Source organism: Drosophila kikkawai, chromosome 2L, assembly GCF_030179895.1.
Source record: "Drosophila kikkawai strain 14028-0561.14 chromosome 2L, DkikHiC1v2, whole genome shotgun sequence".
Lineage (NCBI taxonomy): Eukaryota > Metazoa > Arthropoda > Insecta > Diptera > Drosophilidae > Drosophila > Drosophila kikkawai.
In genome coordinates this window covers 5,106,921-5,129,253 of record NC_091728.1, presented here as the reverse complement: position 1 = coordinate 5,129,253, position 22,333 = coordinate 5,106,921, and the positions used below count along the sequence as shown (strand labels likewise).

The 22,333-nt window shown below is 41.4% G+C and overlaps 3 protein-coding genes across 4 annotated transcripts; 2 read left to right on the top strand and 1 right to left on the bottom strand.

Annotated features, from left to right (window-relative positions):
- The first annotated feature begins 17,514 nt into the window (after nucleotides 1–17,514).
- Nucleotides 17,515–18,887, top strand: LOC108075810 (uncharacterized). The gene is made up of 3 exons (XM_017168382.3): nucleotides 17,515–17,745; nucleotides 17,810–17,920; nucleotides 17,990–18,887. The coding sequence occupies exons 1-3, from the start codon at nucleotides 17,666–17,668 to the stop codon at nucleotides 18,603–18,605; spliced, it is 807 nt and encodes a 268-aa protein (XP_017023871.1). The 5' UTR covers nucleotides 17,515–17,665; the 3' UTR covers nucleotides 18,606–18,887.
- Nucleotides 18,888–19,021: 134 nt separating this feature from the next.
- Nucleotides 19,022–20,267, bottom strand: Daao2 (D-amino acid oxidase 2). The gene is made up of 3 exons (XM_017168371.2): nucleotides 20,043–20,267; nucleotides 19,472–19,981; nucleotides 19,022–19,405 (listed from the first exon to the last, which is right to left on the bottom strand). The coding sequence occupies exons 1-3, from the start codon at nucleotides 20,240–20,242 to the stop codon at nucleotides 19,093–19,095; spliced, it is 1,023 nt and encodes a 340-aa protein (XP_017023860.1). The 5' UTR covers nucleotides 20,243–20,267; the 3' UTR covers nucleotides 19,022–19,092.
- A 528-nt stretch (nucleotides 20,268–20,795) lies between these two features.
- On the top strand, nucleotides 20,796–22,273 carry LOC108075806 (keratin-associated protein 5-1). Of its 2 annotated transcripts, XR_001770743.3 has the most exons (5): nucleotides 20,796–20,930; nucleotides 20,996–21,021; nucleotides 21,080–21,422; nucleotides 21,789–21,946; nucleotides 22,002–22,273. XR_001770743.3 is itself a non-coding variant. In XM_017168377.3 (4 exons), exons 2-4 carry the CDS (start codon nucleotides 21,013–21,015, stop codon nucleotides 22,010–22,012), a joined length of 525 nt encoding a protein of 174 aa, XP_017023866.1. In that variant the 5' UTR covers nucleotides 20,797–20,930; nucleotides 20,996–21,012; the 3' UTR covers nucleotides 22,013–22,273. The 2 variants fall into 2 exon arrangements, 1 of the variants encoding a protein (XP_017023866.1); XM_017168377.3 differs by lacking the exon at nucleotides 21,789–21,946 and having other exon boundaries at nucleotides 20,797–20,930; nucleotides 21,080–21,584.
- Nucleotides 22,274–22,333: the final 60 nt, after the last annotated feature.

Sequence of the window (22,333 nt, the reverse complement as noted above, 5' to 3'; positions counted from 1 at the left end):
AATCTATCATAACTAAGCCAAAAAAGCCTCAAATTCAATTCGGAAAGCTGTTCTGTTCTAGTTTTTACTAGGTTAACAAATCTGCAAAGTAAATTAAAAATTTTTAAAAATCAAAATTTTTGAGAATTTTAATGATGTAACCCCTTATAAAATTTGAAAATTTTAAATAAAAATTTTGAAATTTTTTTTCTTTCCGGACATGGCTAGATAGATTCGCCCGTTGGTACTGATCAAGAATATATATGCTTTATGGGGTCGGAAATGACTTCTTCCCTGCGTTTCAAGCTTCTGAGTGAAATTATAATACCCTGCAAGGGTATAAATATCGTACTTTCGATTTGTTGATGTGATATTCGTTAATGTCACGTATTCATCATATTCTGAGTGATCATGGTTTTTTGTTGGATTTTAAACCATCGACAATGCTCAATAGAACAACAGTTGGGTGCCCACTACATTCCTGACATTAATATAATCAAAAACAGGTAACCTTAATGAAAAAAATACAATCATTCTTTATATTTATTTATACTTTCCCCGTTGATGTTCCCCTATTCAATGACAAATAATACCAACACATGAAGTCCGAGATTTCAATGAGATGTTTCAGAATGCAGCTGCAACTGGGTTCTCGATCAAGTCGCAGTTTCTAAGCTTGTGGGGATTTCTCGAGCAAAGCTTTATGTGAACCATAATTTATACAATTTTGACAGGCATCTAATTTTTAAAAACTCATGCATTTAATTGCGACATTAAAAGCACAACTCTGAAAATAAATACCCCAGTGGTAATGTCAGATATTTAAGTCCCCCCCAAAAACACACAAAAAAGTAGTCTGGAGCGCACACATGTCGGACTCGAAGCTGTTGTTCCCCTCGAAGTTATGACAAATATTTACAAAACACACTGGGCTAATGTTCCCATTTCATCGGCCGCATAAATAAGTCTTATGAGCTCCCGTTTTTCTCGCCCGTTTTCGTCACAGATTTCAATATTTCTCGGCGTCCCAGATCCCAGCTTCGAATTATTTGTGTCACTTAGTTTTTGGCATCGTTCCGCCAACACATGGCAACGATTTAAAGAATTACACACTAAATTTAGTGCGGCGAACAAGTGGAGTATTCTCCACTCTCATTCCATCCATTGGGATTCACTCTCACTCCCTCCCTGTCTGTCTTAGATCCAATTAGAGTGCTAGGGCTATATACAAATCTGGCTGTCATGTTGAAGGAGTGACGTGCCACCATTAAGAACCTACCCAAAGTTTTATTGCAGGAATATGAAGATGTTATAGCAAAGAGGGTCGTTTTAGAGAGAAAATAAAGATAAAGAATCAAGATCTCTGTCAGCATTGGATTTTATTTTTTTAAATAACTAAATGAATATTGATCAACCAATTATACCCTAAATAAGCTACATTTTGGTTTGTCAACATTTACCCATTGTTTTAGCTTACAAACAGCTTATTATTATGCAACTTGTAAAGAATATATAAGCCAGACCTCATATATGGTAGTCTGATAGCTCTACCCGCTTTTATTTGAGAACGCTATCAATGCAGTCTCATTGCCATAGAACCCTCAAAAGTGTAAGCAATCGTTTCTAAACAATTCGAATCGTTACGACTCCTCGATTGGATTCTATATTGCCCGGTTGTAATCAAGAACCAAAATGAAATGAACTTTTACAATGGATAATAAAATATATTTTTGACATGAATTTTCAATCAGAATTTTAATAACCCTTAATAATAACATGGCTATCAGTTATCAGCGCACACAAAACGGTTATCAAAGTAATTTTCGTCTGTGCGTTCTGTTCTCGTACACCGCTAGAAATGTTCTGGATATTACTTTGTATTATATGTTGCAAAGGGTGCACTTTTTTGGCATTAATAATATATGGAGTTCTTAGTAGCTCTAAAAGAACTTAAGTACGCTAAGGCGACTTAAATCTACTACTAATCCAAAAATTTTGCTTGAAGACAAAGCTCTTTTTGTGTTAATGCTTTTTAACTAAAAATATAAAATTATATATTTAAATTAAAATTAAAAAACTCATTATGAAATCGTTAAACATTTATTTGTTCACAATAAAAAGCTACTATAAAGATAATTCAAGTTTAAAAAAGGTTAAAATCCAAAAGTACTTTTTTATTATCTTTTTTTATACGCTGGATATTATATTTAGGTTTCTATTTTGTCCGAATTTTTCCCCTGTGTACGGCAAGAGCAGTAGGGAATTCGAGAAAATGCAATTCCATCACCATACCTTTCGATGTGTATGCAGTCCCATAGTCAAGGCATTCCGTACCTCAACAAACCAAACCAAATCGAAAACGATACCGGCCAGCGATCCATCTATTACCTCTGTGTGGTGGCAATATTCCACCACCGAAGCTATAAATAATTTATTTATAGTTCTTACTCCACTCAGTGTTGCGGCGGTGTTATTGTTGATTTAGTGCCTCTTTATAGATCGATAGTCGTGGGCAGCACACATTCGTGTGGGCTCCGATACGGCCTCTGTGTGTGTGTTTGTATGGATCGGGGATGCACAACCAGGACGACTTGGCGGTTGCCCGGCTGACGACTGGAGCGGCCTGACCCTGCCTCCGGATCTGCCAGCTCCATGGGCATGGCTTTGAATCGGGGCTAGGGACTCCGGCATTCGGGGTGGCGGCCTTATCTTATCAAGGGAGCTGGGTCCGATGGTGGGTCACAGATCGATTGCGCTTTCTGTTGATAGGCTCATAATTTAGCCTGGAGGCGGCAGATTGAAATAAAACTCAGCTTTTATAGCTCCCCCCCATCCATGTCCACATCCGAACCCTCTTAGTATATCGGTGTAACTATAGTTATGCCACGCACAGATCGGTGTAAAAGGTATGGTATTGTTTACAAATATTTATGATGGCACGATTCACTCACCCAGTTTTATTGTAATTACCAACAGCTCACGGAGCTCTTCATTATGGTGATTCTGCACAGTGATTCAATAAAGTTGCTTAATACTAAGCTTAACATTTGTTTATATTTTTTCAAGTATTAGTTGACTTACTTAATTAATTGCCTTGGAAAAACAGTAAAAACATTTGCTTAAATAAGAATATAAATGGTTTTTTAAGTAATTTATAATTTTTAACTGATTAACTATAATTTAAAATGTATTTTTTATGCTGCATAAGACTGAGTGAGTGTAAGCTTGCACCTTTATTGATCGCTATTTGTATAATTTACCACTTGTAAACGCGGCTCAGTCGACGTATAACCAAACAAGCACTGAACAAATAGATTGGGCCAGATAAAGCAATGGGAGAATGGGTTTTTGTGGCGACAGTGAGTCTACCGGGTTAGTGCTCGCTTTTATTGATAAGTTGTAATTATGTTTACGACTCACGTCTGTTTGCCGGGGCTACCATTACCTATGGTTCAAGATAAAACTCTAGATATAAGTCATTACTGCTTCAACGGTCATCGATCTGCGGAAGATAGCTATTCCGGAAAGAGATCGGTGAGAACATAGCCATTTTTTATATGCCCGATACAATGCAGTAAAATTTATATTTTTAAAAGCAACACAGGATGAAGGTATATTTCATTGATGAAGGTATATTTCAATAAGTTAATAAACATAAATGGTTTATAAATAACTTTATATTACTTAAGTTTCAGTTTAAAGTTGTTTTCGCTGTCTTTGCAATTTAAAGATTTTTTTATTATTTATGATGTGACTGAATTGAAAAACTAAGAGTCTTTTAAAGTACTATATTAGAGTGATCCGAAAAAATGAATTAAAAATCAGTCCTTTTTAAGACTTTATGGGTCCCCTATAAATATTTAGAATTAATATTATAGTAACCCTATTATTAATATAACCAACAGATAATTTAAATATCCATTAGCCTGAGGCGAAATAATAAAGATAATATGAATCTCTGCCATTATCAAGATAATCTTAACCTTCTTTAACCCAATAAAAAAACCAATTAAGCTATTTCCAAAGGAAAAACCCCTTAAATTTACCCATTTGTTAATGCAAAATGCGTACTGGCCCAGTTTGGTTGCATTTTCAAATAAATAACACTTGTTTTTCTAGCCGCACAAGAATAACAATGGCCGGGATATTTAATAGAAATAGGCATTGAATGCCGAACGGATGGACGGGAGGCGGAGAAAGAACAACATTGTCCAAAAGCTAATTACCAAACAAACGAACCCCGTTCGAATCGATTGATTTTCCAATAGAGTCCAGATAAGCAACCATTTGCCTCGATAAAGATTTGTTATCACTGAAAACAGAGGCGCAATCGCAGTCACCATGCGCAGTGGCGAGTCGACGGCGATTGGATTGCCCCGCTGCCGAGTGGGAGGAGCTGCCCCTCGGTGAACCCCCCATTGGTGGCTCCTCGGAGGGGGCTCGTGTGTGCGGAAGGAGCACCGGTATATGCCAAAAAAGAGCTGGCACTCTCCGCCGAGATAGGCGCTTTCAGAGCCATGTTGTGGGCGGGGCTTTGGCGGGCAAATCAAGGTAAAACAAATACAAATCGAACGAAAATATTTGCTCGCTTTCTGCTTTATTTGTTTAAGCCAACCGAAAAAATATATAGACTCATACATATGGGATGTCGGGGCCTCCCGCTTGTGTTACTCCTTTTTTTTCCAGGGGACCCAACGCTCTGGCTGGCTGAGCTTTTAAATAATTAAATAGTGATTTTAATGTAAACATTTTAGGTGCTTTTGCACGGAATCGAAAATACAAAAAGCAATCATGGGAGAGTGAAATAACCAAGCATTTTCAGTGGCAATAAAACAAAGTAAAGGATATACTTAGTGGCAGGATCATTTTGAATGCATTTTACAATCCTAAATACGTAGTTTTAAAAAGATAAATGTAGGATTCAAGAAGAGTTTTCGTGTTAAATTTGAGAAATATATATTCTGGTATCTTAGCCTACAAGTAATGGATTTTTCATGAATATACATATTAACTTAAAGGAAATACTATTATTAAATATTACAAAAGAATTAAGGAACATGGATATTGTTTACAAATAAGAAAACCAAATTCAGAACATTATTTTCTTAATTTATGGAATGTCCCCTTTTAATGACAAAAACCGTTTAAAAAACAAACTGGTTGGTTTTATTCTTTCTATTAATATGTATTTAAGTTTTACTGAACTTCTAGAAGATCTTAGGGAAAAGTATAGAAATTTTCTACTTGTGGGTTCCAGTATCGGAGGGTTTTTGGGGGCTTACAAAATATTTTGCAATGGATCTATGCGTTTTCTTTACATTTTGTTGTCTATCACAGAAAATATTATTAGTTTTTTAATGAATTTTGCTGGTCGGTTTCCATTATCTATATTTTATATTATTTAAGAGGATAAACCAATGAAATCTATATGAAATCTAGTTTATTGAAGCAATATTGTGAAGCAATCTTATGAAATTACTATTAAATACATTATTTAAAACCTTTTTTCATGCCACATCTCTAAGAGAAACTCTTCTAGTTATTATATTTTATCCATAACTAAAATTTTCCCATTTCTTTTGATCGCAGGCCCTTCACGCAAATTAGCACAAACGGCTATTAGATTATTTGTTTCTATATTTAGATTCGAGTCGTTGGTTCCTTGCATTAATTGGAGCGAACAGCAGTTGCAATCCAGATAATTAGCCAGTTCCATTGCTGGAAGTGTCACTGCGGTTACTTGAAAAGCCAAGCAAAGCCAACCAGCACCAAGTGCAGCTCCATTTCCCGCTGATCTCACGCCTCCGCAGGGAGTTCCCCGAGCCTATGTTGTATCTGTATCTGTTTCTGTGGCAATGGAGTGAAGTATATCCAAGTATCTCAACCTCAAACTGTGCGCTGCTCGGCTAGTTGTGTAATTAAGCAGACAGCAACAACAACAGCAAATATGGACGGACCGAGAGACACCCGCACAAAAGCCAAGCTGTCGATGATGTCATTTGTGCATAGACTGTTTGCAGCGAGTGTTAGATGATCGGAGCACCCAAAGTGGGAATCCGAATTCATGTGCTCATTAATTTGTCCAGCCAACCAGCTCGGAGCTGTAGCCCAGTGCGTGCCACGTCTCCTTCGCACTGGGTGTAATGTATAACGTGGAACGTATGTATGTGCTTGTATCTGTATCTCATGGATAATTGTCTGGGCCGAGTATCTGTTGCGCTGCTGCTGCTGCCCCCGGAATCTAGACAGTGCGGCCAATTTAGCCTGCTTTGGCAAATCAATTAAATTCAATTAATCCCCCAACACTCTTAATGGAACGTAATGAAAAGGGTGACATGACTGCGAGGCGACTACAGATACGGAGGCCGATACAGCTACGCCAACGGCAACGGATACGACTACATGGCGTTCCGGACACAAATGCCCGGCCAGGCCAGGGCAGGCCGGATCGGACTGGAGACAGTGATGGAGATGGAGCCGAGCTGGGTTTGATTGAGGGAAAAAATCGCATGACTGAAACGATTTGAGCTGACACTGTTCACTACAAATAAAACCCTTCAAGACATCATAAAAATCTTATTGATATTTTGCTCTCTCTACAAAGTATCTGTACAAAAAGTATGATGTTGTTTGTTAGTTTTCAAGTTCTTGCTCGCTTTTGTCAGAGATGTATAGTAAATCTTTTCTTTTTTTCAGTGCACTGCAGTTTTTGTCGCATTTTTTCATCGATTCCCACAATTCCCCATGCTGGACCGCATTCGTTAATTGTGAAAAATATCGCTCTCCTTCTCGGGGGTTTTGATTCAACATCACTGCAAAAATGTTTCTCACGCTTCGGAGTTTGACATTTTCGAACTTTTGCATGATTTCAGAAACTTAATTGTTCTTAACTGTTTTATTTGCGTTTTTTTATGGCACTAAAAAAGAGGAAACAGACTAACAATTGGGGGCAAATGTCGTAAGTGTAATTTTAGCTCATAGAAATGGAGCCAGAATTTGCAATTAGCAAATATTTATTATTTGCAAGGGATCAGTACTTTGTATTTTTTGTCTTAAACTATTCAACACCAACCCTTTACAGGTTTAAAGCATCCAATTCTTTCCATTTCATGTCAACTGCCTCTTTGCTTTCATTTCCTCTAGCCTCAAATTACTGCCCAGTTTTCCCAAAACAGTCATTGAAAACATTTAGGGGCTAAACAAAAATCTGATAATCTGAAAATTACCCACAACATAACAGCAGCGGTGGCATATGACGCCGGAAAAAGGGTTTGCCAGGCATTCTCGAGCGGAACAAAGCTTTAAAACAATTTACGGAAATCATGAATAAATTTTGCGGTTAAATTGTTGCATAAATATTGGCTCAAGTGAACGGAGCAGAAGGCGCACGTGGCAACAGTCCAACATACGGTAGCCCTATAATTATGGGATAATGTCTGAGTTCGATATGCCGCCGATGGGGGTTGGCTCTCCTGCTCGGTCCCGAGCCTGAGCCTGAGCCTGAGCCTGCACCCGTTCCCGGTTCCGGGATCAAAGGGTAAGTCTCTATTCCGTGAGCCTACGACAAGGCAACAAGGCAACAAAAGGAACAATCAGCGCCGCAAGGCGTGATGTCCTTATCCGGTAGCTACCCCTTCTGTAATCGCCTTGCCCACGCCTCACTTCACATGTGACAATATTATACAATGGCCAAGGGCTAATGGAAATGGAGCAGACGATGTCGGAAATGCAGAAAATTGAGCAGCGAACCTCGAAACTGGGTTAATCGGAAGGGCCAATTATTTTAATTAGAGCCAAAACGCTTCGTTTATGCAAAGCTGTCACCTAATAACACCAGTCGGCCAGCTCGTTTATTCAGCGGTGCGATTAGTCCGCACCTTTTCTAGTGATTGTACGTTTAGCAGCAGTGTTTATCCTCCATCTACCCGCTCACAGCTCCATTTACAAGCTAAAGTAATTAAGCAAATTACTAAGGCCACGGGAACTTGAAAGCCAAGCGAATAGCAGGACTGCACATTGGCTCCTGGTTTGAGATGGTTGCGTGATCTGGCAATCAAGGTGTTATTATCCAATCCCCAGGCGATAGTATCTAGTAACCACAATGTTTGCCAAGGGTTACCGATTATGTATATTCTTTATAATTTAACAAAACTGGTTTAAAAATATTTTTTTTAATTTATGTTTGAATTTAAAGCAGGCAACACCAGGTTAATAAAGAAGTAACTACTTGGGGCCTTAACTTTATTCTTTTTCCCAGATATTCACGATACACTATCCCATCTCTATTGGGATTGTAAACACAGTAACTCCTTCATTTTGTCAGCTCAGCCAGAGCTCTGTTTTGGTAAAATTCCCCAAAGAAATCAAGCTAAAAACTATTCACAGGTCAGACTATAAAGGAGTAGCCACCCACGACCGATTTCCACGTGTGTGTGCAGGGATGTATTGTATTTTATGTGCTGTTGTTGGTTGTGGTTTGTGGCTCTCGGCTCGTATTTGCATATTATGTCATCAGCAGTCCATCAGTTGTGTTGTCTTCGGGGACCGTCAGCTGGTCAGTCCTCTTCGGAGAGGGTGATATATACAGATACGAGTACACTTAGCCCATTGCTGGGTGTAAGGTTCAGAGATTACCGTGTGCATTTCCCCAATTGGGCCACAGAGTGCATAACTAGTCATTAGAGTCACCTCTTCCTGACACAATAATTAAAAGCCACACACACACGCCTCGAAAGTCGTTAAGATAATAATAAGTTGCCAAGCCATTCATCACCTTAACAAGGTTAGTAATGCTTACTAATAGAGGACTGTGCCATTTAAGATATATGCATATATCGAAGCTTAGGGTAGGATCGACTAATTAAACTTTTGAGCTGAAGATCAAACCAGAAGAGCTGTCTTCCAGGGTGGCGCCCTCGGCATGGGCCTTTCCCGTTTCCCCCAGCTTGATTTGTTTCAATTGAGCTGAGATCGCTGAAGAAATCTCCATTCGCAACACGCAACAGCAGCTGTAACTTCAAAGCGGAAAAAGCCCCGATTCGGAGATCGTTTTATGACGGTGGCGTGACTTGTGCCCATCGGGCCATCTGGCCGGAGATCCTTCGTCTGTCCCTCCAGATCTTGGGCTTCAATGCGAGACCGCTTGGAACCCATCGATGCGAGGGCGACTGTCGATGGCGATGACTGGTCTGATGTTGACCAATTAATTGTCATTAAGCGTATTTGAAGATTTTTAATTAAACCAAAATCTTCGGCTTAATTTAAATTGATCGCGCTGACTCGCAGCCGAAAAATGTTTTCTCAATGACATTGCGGCCGAGTTTGTCGGCGTTTTGCCGAAGGCTGGCAGTGAATGAATGAGCCATTAGCCAGATCATTGTGGCTAGTATTTATTTATTTGTATGATAAATAAGGGTTAAGCATTAAAAACTCGCTAACCTTGTGCAGGAGAAAATGCAATAGGAAGGACATAATATATATGTATATACCCCCTTCCCCAATTCAAGCTCAAAAATATGCTACAAAAAGCAGAAACCACGAGAGTCTGGAGCCCCTAAGCTGTACTCCCTCAACAATTAATTTATTCTTTCATAATTGGTATACCAAGTCGAATTGAATTGTTTAGCTTTACGAAACCCATTCGAAATCAGCAACCGCAGTTTTGACACTAGGGGCGGTGCCAGCAGATACTGCGGACACCCAAAGTTTTTAATTTCAATTTTGAAGTGCCGATTATAACCATCTACTGGGATGGGGCTGGGGTTGTGTGTGAGCGGGAGAGCTCTCTTGGAGTTAATTTCTTTTCGGCAATTTAGTGGTAATTTTTATGTGCGCCTTTTTGATTGGCGGTGCATTTCATGTTCAATGTGCGCTGACGGCTTTACGATCCGATTCGAGTCCCGTTCGCCTTCCATTCATTATTATTTATTCTCTGGGTTTGTTTTGCTGTTGATTTCAGTTAATTTAGTGCGCAATTAGGAAGCACTAAGGTCTTTTGTGCTCCATGCCGCGCTCTGAACTTTGCCCTCCACTTCGCCAGTCCCACCACCGCCATTCCACTCGCGCCACCAACTTTCGGTTGAGCTAACCAGATATGGAGATAAAAAGCGGTGGGCCAGCTCCAGCTTACTTACGAACTTACGAAAGGTGTTAAGCTATCGTGATAACGCGCCTGCGATTACAGGCCAAACCGTTTGATTGCCACCAATAGACCCGACCAGAGTCCACAAACACACACACAGTCCCCTCCATCTGGGTGCGTATATCCTATCGTAGCAATGTTTGTCGAAGGCGGCTATAAGGCAATCACCATCACCTGACTGGATGCCAAACTTCTGCGGTTTTTAGGGTTTATCGGGGCGCAGTTCAGCGCAGTCTTTTATCATCGATTGCTGGCTGGTTGGTGGCTAGCTGGTGGTTGTTGAGGTGGCATGTGCACATAAAATCATAAATAAAAATCGTTTAACAAATCGTTTTGTGGCCATCAAGAACGCCTCTAATTTCCGAATGAATTGTTTGAAATGTACTCAAGGCGTTTTTTTTTTTTTTTGGTTGAACGGATACAATAGGCGAAGCGATAAAAATTATGATTTCCCGTCAAATCATTCAGATGTTGTTAAACAATACTGCGGTTGTGAAATGTCAATTATGCAATGCAAATCTTAAATCTCTAATTTATTATGGGTTAAAAATATAACAATGCAATTTGGGGAAAAATAACTAGAGTCAGGTCGTTATATTTGAGTTAGTTTGATTTATAAATTGCAATGAAATAGTTAAAAAATTATATATTTGATTAAAATGTACATTTGATAAGAACCAGGAAGTGATATGGTTTTTTTAAGATAATAGGTTTATAATTTGATGTAGGGATTTCGTGCCGATCTTTGCTTGGTATGTACTATCTACTGATGCTCGGTAGATGTGTTTAAACATCTCAAGGGAAGAACTTGCAAGACAACCATGAAAACCATGAAACTATGAGGAGATAATGGAATACCATCATGGCAAACATTGATTACCATTAATACCTCTTGATTATGTCTAAGATGAGAATCAAAACATAAATAAGACGAGCCTATCATTCAGGACTCCCCATATGTACACTTAACCCATTCCTTCCGTCTCTCCAGGCACCTTTCAATATGTTGTTGACAGAACTAATGTTTAATGTAAATATTTCTTAAACTATCAAGACTACGATTTTTTCCTGTAATTATTCATGTCCTAAAGCTAACAAAAAATAAAAAGAAAATAAAGAGGGCTTTGAGGTTTGCACAAATGCAACGCTCGAGTGGGCAACACTTATGGGCGGACGGGCGTCCGGAAGTGTCCATGTGGCGGCGGAACGAAGCCATTACTTAATTATCATAACCAACTAGACACACGGCCAAATACAAAATATGAAATACAAAATACAAAATACGAAATACGAAAGGGTTTATTGGACGGCAGGCACAGCCGTAAAAAGTGAGCCACTCCCAAGGATAATGGCTGGCCGCCGATAGAACACACGCCGCTAATAAAATAATAAATATCCTGGACAGACGTCCCCGTCCCTGCCCCTGTCCCACCCGCCGCCTAGCCACTCCGCGGCCACCAAACAAAATTTGTGGAAGCGCAAACAATTTCATCAACGTAATACGGCTTACGGGGGCATAAAGCACGAAGGAGTTGAGCCCGATGGAGCACGAATTGCCATATTTTATGCTCCACTCGCCCGTCTTTGTCAATTGAAATGCAATTTTCATAAAACACACACGTGTGTTTGTCAGTGTGGGCGGCAAAAATGTCCCCTTGCGCAGCTTCCCCCGCTTTCAAATCGATGGAAAAGTCAGTGTCCTTTTTTCGTTCCCGCTCCTGCTGGTGGCTATTGGTTTGCCAACCCAGTCCATGCCATGTCCGCCCCTCTACTCCAAGCACTGGTCGCCGGCTAGCGGCATGTCGCACATAGTCGTCATCCCCAGTGGAGCACTTGCAAATGCGACCAAGGCACGTTCCGCAAAACTCTAATGACAGGCAAATAAATTTCGAAGAAAATATATTTCGAAAAATTGATCTGACGTGTCACGCGAGTGCCGAGAGCCATCAGGTATCAAAACCATGTATCTTGGAGTGGTCTCTGCCTAGAAAAGTGGATTGCAGGACGTGCTTTAAAATATAAATAAGGATGATGTCTTTTTGTATTTGAATAAATGTATTTGTGTGTATTGAAAAAAATATTAAGAGATTCGCGAAAAAAACAACGTTTAATGGGTGTGTCTTTGGGTATTTTCAAGTGAGCAAGTTCTGTTATCTTAATGATTGTCCTTTTCAATATGGAAACGAGCTTTGTATTTCATAAAGAATATTGACACATAACATCTATTTAATATTACTTATGCAATTTAAACCTTAGTATTTAGCTTACATTCTTCCAGCTTCGACACTTTTCAAAACCGCAGTAGTAAGTCTACTGCCTCCGACAATCCCCAACTGACCCATGCCAATAAATACTCCATTCCACTTTATTCGAATGAGACCGCAGCGCGTTTGGCTGCGGCCAATGCTAAGCAATAAGCAATTTTATTACCCATCCGGCGGAATATTTTATCACCGCCGAGTGCGACTTTCAAAAGGCGGAAGAGGCTGGCTGAAAATGGAGGCAGAGCGATGCAAAGATGTCTTGTTCTTTTTTTTTGCGGGAGGAGCTCCTGCCCCGAGTGGTTCCCCCGGGTATTCGAGTGCGACATAATGAATTACCTTTATTGACAACTTAATGTTTATCGGTGTGCCGGGCCTCAGCCGCATAAGGAGGTTGTCAGGTTAAGCGTGGTTAATGGCAGGTGGATAGGCTGTTGACGATGATCACGTTGGTGTCCCTGTCGTCGTCCCCAGGCGATTGCCATCGATGCTTTTTGCGGAATAATTTAGTGAGCCCGAAAGTCAAGATGCTCTCGGTACTTCGCCTCCAATTGAAATCAACAGCATCGCCGGTATCCTGTTGAATTATTCAAGGACCAACGGCAGAGCCAACCATCAATTGGCGTTGACATCGCTTGCCTTCCTTTATTCCAAGCCAACGAGCACGCGATGCTCCCAAGGAGATACGTCTATTGGCATTTTATGTCTAACAGCTTGATTAATTGAAAATGAGTTTATAATTAGCAGCCAAGTGACTGTAATTGACGTCATGTGGTGGAAGTAATTTAGTCCTTTTTCCCCAACCAACGGACTCAGATTCGATTCAGACTCCACCACTGAGGCGTACCCGAAAAAAAAATGAAAGCCAATTTTAGGGCGGAAAATTACAAAAGTATAGCTTGGGGCCAGGACTCAAGCTGCCAGCCGGGAACTTCTTTTTATCAAACTTCACATCAAAGACACTGGCAAGCTGTGGGTGTGGCTTTTCAGCGTCTTTGAAGGCGGAGTTTAGCCTGGGACTACCATGGAGATGGTGGCTTCTGATACCTGAAATATTTTGTAGTCCTTGCCCTGACTTGATGGGGTTTCAATAGTCTAGTTAGCAGAAGTCTATTTCCTTAACTCGGCTTATGGCATTAAATTAATTAACCCTTCCGACTTGCGTGTTCAGCGGTTACGCTTCGTGAGTCCTTCCGCCTCGTCCTTTTGGTATTTTTCAGCTCAAGCGCCTGTTTGTGCAGCTCGGACAAAACATTTAACATATTTCAGAAAAACTAAGCGGGAGATTGCATCTTTTGGTTAGTATACACCTGAAAAATTAAATGTAGAAAATAGTTGATGGTTAATGAAAGTCAGGAAAGTTGTAACTTTTAATACCAATAAATATTTCTAATTGTTTTGAGAGTAATATAATGAATCTTAAGCATTTTGGTAATGTTATATGATCTTTAATTTTTGAATACTATCATAGATTAATGAAAAATCTTGTAAGTCATAGATTTGTTTACTTCCAAGACTTCTTGAAATATTATCCCTTTCAATTTTTAGCGAAACTTTTTGAAATTATAGCTTTTATTTCCTATTTCTCTAGATGTAACTGCGTATATGTGTTGGAGAGTCCTTGGTGGGTGCGACCCGCGACAGGACGATGATGTGCGCATTTTGGGCGCGGTCGCATGTTGGCAGCTCCGCTGGCTAGTAGCGACGGCAAATGCGCCAAATCACGTTCCGTCAACAAATATTGAGGTATTCTGCTTTAACCCATTTTTTCCTGCCACGCACAAATTAGCATGTCCGCCGATAATTGTCCTTCCGTGGAGATGACCCGCTGAGATAACTGTCCATAGTTGTAACTGATTTCAGTGGCAGCCTTTTCCTTGGAGAATTTGATTTCGCCATTAGAATTTTATTGAAAAATCGCGTGCAGCTAATGGGAAAAACTGGCTTTTCTTTTCATATGCCAATAGGTATGTCTTACCCTTACCCGTACCCTTTTCAACTTTCTATCTTTAACTTTGGTGGAATGAATTACGTTGGCAAAACAAATTAAGACTGAAATAAAATGAAATTATTCGGTGAAATGCGAAAAAAAATGATATTTAATTATGGCCATAGCCCTTCCGCCATTCAGACTTGGCAGACTCCGCCAACTTTTCCATTTTCCTCCATTTTGAATAAATTTGCATTTCTCTTGAAGCGGCGCTACAATAAAGGCGAGCAGCAACAGCAAGAACAACAATAATAAGGGGGCAATTGAAAACTTTTGCATAAGTCGCGACCGAGCTAAGTGAGTTAAAACTGAAGCGGAAGTTGCTTAACGTCTTTCCAAAAAGGCAGAGCAGTCGTGCAGTGTTGCCAGCATCAAGGAAGAAAAGTAGCTAAGACTGGAATTGGCTAGGGAAAAATACTGTTAAATTTATAGGAATATTAAGGAGAATGTGACGATGTCATATTGGGATAGCGGCTTAAATTAGTTTGATTTAAAACATGCAAATATTTAATATCCAGGAAAATGTATAATTAGTAATTCTAACTCCCTTATTAGAGTACGAAAACTTGTAAAATATTTTCTTAAACCGGGCTTAAACTGTTCAAGTATTAACCTTTAAAAATCCTCACTGGTTTGAATTTCTTTGATCTTTTCATTTATTCAATTTAAAATCACTTTCAAGTAAAAATTGAGTTATATCAAAATGTAATACTTGAAAATTAAAAAGTTACCTTCATGTCTTTTCAAACTAAATATCTTTTATTTAAAAAAAATTCAGAAATAATTATAAATAAATAAATAAAAAATAGCTATTTTAGCCACACTGCTGCTGAAACTTCTGGTTTTCTCTCCATTCCCTGGAGAAGTCATTCGAGGAACCGAAATCAGCCCAGCAAGCAGACAGCCAGGACCCACAGCTGCCAAGTTGGTGAAGAAAATTGAAGTTTAATTTGTTTTTACAAGCATAATTATGAGCTATGATAACTCCAACTTGGGCAATTTTTGTAGCAAAAAGCATTCTAAAATACCCAAAAATAAAAGGTATTCAAATACCCATTTTGGCATTAAAGAACAATAATCGCTCTCGCTACAGCCTGTATCTGTATCTGAAAGATACTTACCCAATGTAAATTAAGCGCTATTTAAACGCTAAATAAGCAAACGCGGAAAACTTACTCCCTGAATAAAGAGAACACGAGACAGATTATGCGGCCCCTTTCATTTCCGTTCCTTTGAATTACTTTGAGCCCTTTGCTTTTGTTGAACCCTTGCCAGGGGTTTGTTTGTTTATTTATTTCGCTTCGACAACAACGAAGCCCAACGCAGAGGGAGTGGTACTGTCGGATGCTGATGACGAGCCTGCGAACACCTTGCGGCTAACAAGTGCACACACCCACCATCATCACGACCCACACTGCATCCCACAATTCAAACAAACCCAGCCCATCTATATCATGGCCGCCATCCACTGTCATTCGGCTTTTTCAGCCATCACAAACAAGCTGTGTTTTTCCTACTCCCCAGGATGTACCCTATCAAAAGGGTTATATAAAATGTATAAAACGTATATTTAATATTCTAAAGATTGATCAATATTAGGTGAAATATCATTTGCTTCGTAAAATGTGTCTTATAAATGCGTTAAAGACAGAAATATGTAGTAGCATAAATGATTTGATTTACTACAAATCTAAAAGGTTTCCCTTGCTTAATGGCTTAAAAACCATTATATCCCTTATCTTTAAAGGTATCCCTTTGATTTTAAGGAAGAGTATTGCAACTTTGGTACCAAAACTCTTTCCCTAATGCATTTCATTTCGTTCTCTGCCTGTATTTGCGCATTTTCGATTTTAAATGAAAGCGGCGGTGAAATGTCGCTGGCGAATGCAAGTCACGGCTCTCCTACCCAGCCTCTCACCTGTCCGCGATGCCAACTCCAAGGGAATGCGCAGGTGTGTGCTGAAAAACATGCTAAATCACCCGGCAAACGTTAAACGATTTTCGAATGAATTCAAATTCGCGATTGTTGTTGCCCCCAAAACGCTTACCTTTTTTTGTTGTGGCAGAAAGGATGACGATCGTTGAGCGTGTGCAAACAATTTGGTGGCTTAAATGAGTCCCAAATGAGACGTTTTTATGCTCCGACACAGTTTATGCAACATCATAAAGTCCAAGCGGCCTTACACCGTGGCCCTCTAATCCGACGACGATTAATGTTAGTGATGGCTTAGTCTCCTCCTGGCAGTATGCTTCAGGGCAGAAGGTTCTGGCATCGCAGTCCCCTGCTCCATTTCGGTCCTAAAATTAAGTTATTTCTTTTCAATATTGAATTTATCAGGGCGCCATGAGAGGCGGCATATGTACGTGTCCGGAATAGATATGCCACAGGCGACACCCAATGCCTGACATTAAAAGTGTCGCTTGTATTTAAATATCCAATTGTCTCACGGACAAGGATGTGAAACATTTAAAAATGCGTTGCCCTTCGAGGGAGGGGCTTGAGATTTCGGAGGACACGCTCCTGTCAAGCGTCAAGCGTCGAGCTGGATTATTCAATTGGTTTGTTGCCTAGTAAATGACACTCGATGGTCTTTGAATTTTAAAATAATCCTAACGAACCGAGCCGGAATCCAAGGTGTATTCGAACAGGACGTGTTCCCACTACCCAACTTTTTACACTTGGGGTGGATTTGGTTTGGTTTTCCGCCTAGGCCCCCAACTCCATACCGGTTCCACCCACAAATGGGTGCGATTGTTATTTACATTCTTTTGGGCTGCATTTGCTTTTATGTGGTGGCAATTTATTCAAATTGAGACATTAGACAAATTAAATTTACACGTATTTCACTTGATTGTTATCGCCTGTATATCCATTTAATTATGACATTATCCGTCAAAGTACATTTGCATTTTGTTATACGAATAAACATTTATTGTTATGCCTCATAGATATGAAAATGCAATTTAATCTCCTGGCATATGTGAGACCTTTTCGTAAACAGCTTCCTGAGCAGTACGAATTTCGTCCAAAAAGTATGCAGGCTTTTTTTAGATTAAATATTAAGCTCTTAGCCTAAAGCCAATTTATCTTAGATTCAATGGAACTACATTTCCCGTTGCCTAAAGACTAATATATTTCCGAAAAGTATGCTGTGCTGTTCAATTTCATTAACTTCTTACTTTTCAAAATAAATACCAGTATCTATTCCAGAGTTTAGGCTTGGGTATTTTAAATTTCTAGATTTCCACAACTAAATCTTTAGTGTCAACGAAATTGTTAGTGACAGATCCGCTATGGAAGACGTCCGCACCCTACGGTACTACATCAAGTGGGATGAGTTCGACGGAATGCTTATAACTGATATTGACCCAAAGCAAGTGATGCCCGACTGACGTCTAAAACGACGGCCAACTAAGTAGATTGGTAATTTTTTTCAGGTATTACGACATGGTGATCGAGTTTATGTGGAACCAATCTTTCATGAAAAGCCTGGTGTTCGAGAGTCTCGGACTATACAATCTGCCGGACATGAAGGAGACCTATTCGAAGTAAGATTCAAATCATACTTAGTTAATATTAAAAGCATACTAATATTCTTATTTCCTTATTAATTACAGATATGTTCTTCACATCCTAAGAAACGAGTGTTCAGTCATGATGATCAGCGAGGACGAGACGCAAATCAGGGCCGTGGGCCTGCTCGAGTGGATGACCGAGGAATGGCACTCCTGGGTCTTCTTTCCCTCATCGATGTCCCGTAACCTGTTCCAGCAAATTATCATGATGAAGAAGGAGCTTGTCGATTCCACCAAGGCAAACCTCGGCATCACCACCTACGATGCCCTGATGGTCCACGAGATTGCCTTTCCGGAAGAGCTGTACTTCAACAAGGACTTCCTCATGGTCATGTTCGACGTGTTCGCCTCGGTAGCCCAGCACATGCATATGCCTCGAGTGAGCTTTATTGCTCTGAGCACCGTGGACCAGGAGGCGGCCAGCCTGATTGAGTACGATGAGATCGGACGCACCATTTACTCCATTTATAAGGTGGGCAACACCCGGCCCTTCGATATCCTGCGAGAGCTGGACGAGATGTACGCGCTGCTCTTTGAGCTGCCCGTCCCTCCGATCCTCAAGTACGTGGAAATGCGCGGCTTCGAGGAGTTCCACGAGGCGTTGGAGGCCAGGTTGGCCAAGGAGGCTGCCGAAAAGAGGCACGATGATGACTTCTAGCTCCTGGGTTTCTCCACATGACTGCCTACTTTTGGGCTCAGCTATCGAGCAGCCTCTCATGGAGCGCGATAGTCGTGGGTTTACAGCGGCAGGCGATAAACTTTCAAGCTGATTGTGATAAGCTTATCATCCGATCCCTGTTGCGGAAAGTGGTTTCCGATTGCGGTTTTGATAAGGCCTTTCAGCTGCCAATACACAGCGAGAAATGCTAAAACCCTACAAATTTCTGTGTAGTTTTGAAATGTATTTTTAAATGAGTAAAGCTCATATACTTTTGATAAACCGTTTTGTTTCACATTCAACCTGAAATTCTTCTTCTATTTTTTTTTTTATTAATTATATATTATATGTTTTTGCTAAGCCAAGTATTCGTCCTTACGAGTGGTTAATTTAATATTAACAGAAATCTTATAACGTCCATGCTTTTGGTTACTTTATTTTGCGAGTGCATTTTATAAGGCTGTAATTTTCCACTTTCTTCCTAGCTCTACAGTTTTGAGGTGATATTGGCAGCCAGGAGAAGATCCAGAACGTCGTCGGCACAGCCCCAACACAGGGTTACCCCGCTGCCACCATGTCCGTAGTTGTGGATAAGGAGCTTTCGGCCACGCCGCTCGGCTTCAAGACGGAGCTCTGCCCGACCCGGCCGGAGACCCACCCAGTCAAAGAGGCTTTCTGTGTGCTCCAAGCCCGGAATGAAGCGTCGACAGCCGCTCACAATGAGCTGTCTGTCGCGCTCGCAAACCTGTGTGTTGTAGTCCCTCTCCTGGTGGGTACCACCCAGGACCACGCTCTCGGTGCTGAAGGAAAATAAATTAATGGTTTGTTCGTGGTAAAATTAAGAACCAAACTGTTAAGCCACTAACTTGGGTATTATGTAGTTGCCATCGTCGCTTTCGTCCAGCACTGCCGAGAATATCCAGTTTGCCTTCACCCGCGACACTTGCCCACGCACAGAGTACATCTGCTCGTCGTTGAGTAGTTTCCGGGATCCCAGACCCGAACAGTTGATGATAACATCATACCCAGAATCGGCGATCAAGACATCAAGGTCTTCTACCTTTTGCCGGACAATTTTACCGCCATTGCGAGTGAATCTCTTCATCATATATGGAAGTAGCTTGACGGGCTCCGAGGTATAGGTGACAAAGGACAAGCCTGACGTGAACTTTACGCTCCGACCCACATTGTAGGCGGCCAGCTGGTCCGCAGTTAGATCCTGCGCTCCATAGACAATATTGCGCCAGAAGTCCTCTACGGTGTTCACCGTCGAGGTGTTCAGTCGGATGCAGGGCAGCAGACAGACCCCAGCCTCTCCGGCGTCCTCGCTCAGCCAGATTTTCTCCAGGAATCGGTGCATACTCTGCGACCACTTGCTGCGGGAAAATAATTCCAAAGTAAAGATACAGGGACTTGGCAATCGGAAAAAATACTTACTATACTTTCGATTGCGGTGTGCCGCCCAGGAGATAGGGGCCCCAAAGTCCCGCCGATCCATCCCCTGTGGTGTTGGGCGTGAAGTCCTCCGATATAATCGTTACGCTTGTCGGCTGCCCCTCAGCCAGGTAGTGCTCCAGTATCTTAATGGCACTGGCGACTCCGTTCACCCCGGCCCCTATAACTGCAATGTTTGGCATTGCGACGTCGATCCGATCAGCTTGATAATTCAGAGGGAACTGAACAGCACTGAGTCCGCTTCTCAGGAGAGCCGAAACACATGCCTGATAAGAGAGCTTTCGCTGGAGTAGGGGCATCCATTGGAACTATTTTCTAATCTATATTTAAATTAGTATTATAATTGCATTATATTAAAACTTTCCAGTGGACTGAGGCTTTTGCTGATAGAGCAATCGGGCAGAGATAATTTGTCGAGTAATATTGATTTTAATGGATACAAGATGCTAGTATATCTTCATAATTTTAAGTCCTATTCGTTCGATTAATTGAAAAGCTTCGCGGTGAAAGTAAAACCACCTGTTGCACTTGTCATCTGGCAAATACAATCTGTTTCTTATCGAGACAAGTGCATTCAATCAAGCCGAATAGATCTGGGGTTAAATTTATGAACTTTATAGCATTTTTCCAATATAATTTAACGATTGCTTGGTCTTAACAAATCATTTATCTGTAGATCTAGTAGGCCAAAAATATTCATAAAGTTGGCCATGACTTTCAGTTCAAATCGAACCGAAACTTTAGCCGCTACCTAGTATACGATGTAAGGGGCAGCATTCATTCGATTTTAGACACTCGACTCATACGTTTCGGCCAACTTCTAAATTATCCAAAATTCTAAATTTATTTTTGTAAAATTTTAACCAAAAAGTGAGTGTGAAATTGCATGTGTATGTTTAAGTTTATCTTTAATAACCATTATCCTTGCCATGCAGCGCTTTAGGATCCAAACATGTGTGAGGTGAGTGGAGGATTCCAATGCATCCCATTTCACCTGGTAACTAATCGATCTCTTGCAGCCCCGAGGATGTGGAAGCCGGGAGCTGCGGTGCGGCATAATGTACACCACTTGTGACTGCGTCAAGCGCAACGGGCTGCAAGACAAGTGTCCACGATCCGCATGCCAAGGCAGGCCGGCGTGCTTGTGTTTCCCCTTCCCGTCCTGCGGTCCGGCTGCCTTTCCGCTGCGCTTCGCCAACATGACCATGGGCGTGAACAACAAACGCATGCGATGCGCTGCTTCCGGAGCTGCATCTGGTGGAGCTGGCTGCGGTGGACGAGTAGCCGGCGGTTGCTGCGGCGGCGGCGGTTGCGGCGGTGGCTCTGGCTGCGGACCTAGTGGAGGCGGCTGCTGCGGACCCTGTAATGAAACCCCATGCTGTGGCCCACACAGTCCACCTTGCGGAGCTCCTTCGCCCATACCTTGTTCCCCGGCGCCGGGCATGTGTGTGCCTCCACTGCCCGAGGGCGGTATCCCCGATCCGCGTGTTTGGAATTACTGTAACACGCCCCCAACGTATCCATGTAAGTCAGTCCGACCCCGAAGCTCCCCCACATCCCGACCCGAGTCCCCAGTCCCTTCTTCGCCTGTCCGATACTAATCCCTCGAAAATAGAAAACCAAAATTTGCGTTAAGGATCTCGAAATGCGCGTTGACTGTGCGGGCCACTGCATCTGAACCTTCGATCTGTGTGATCAGATGTGGTGACTCTCGGCCTTCTCCCCAAGCTTCTGGGCGGTACCTTGTGAACAAGGACAACATGCCCTGTGTCTGGTGCGCTCCGTGCAAGGCCCATTGTTACAACACGCCACCCAAATGCTGTTGCTAGGGCCTGATTCCCTTCTGTTTGTCCCAGTTCCCATCCCCATCCCCTGACTCGTCTCGAGTAAGTAGGTGTGGTAGCTGTCCTATTCACCGGTGCTTACGCTTTCCCTTTACAGGTGGCTTCTAGATGGCCCTCGGCCGAAGAGGACATGTAGAGCAAGTACTTGTGTGGCGCTCTTTTGGTTAAGACAAAATTCACAGTGGGCAGAGTCGGCATGGAGGATGCCGCGGAGACTGTCGGAATCGACTGGCGGGGATCGTCGCTCCGGTTCGTTGCATCCGGGACAACTTTTCTGACTTCTGCTTCTAAATTTTAAATTTGTTCACAATTTTGGCATTAAATTACAAGAGAAAAAAATAAAATTTTATAAAAAAACTGTTTCTAGAATTCACTTTGTTTCAATTTAATGGATATGCCCAGGCAAAGAGGAAAATAAAAATAAAATAA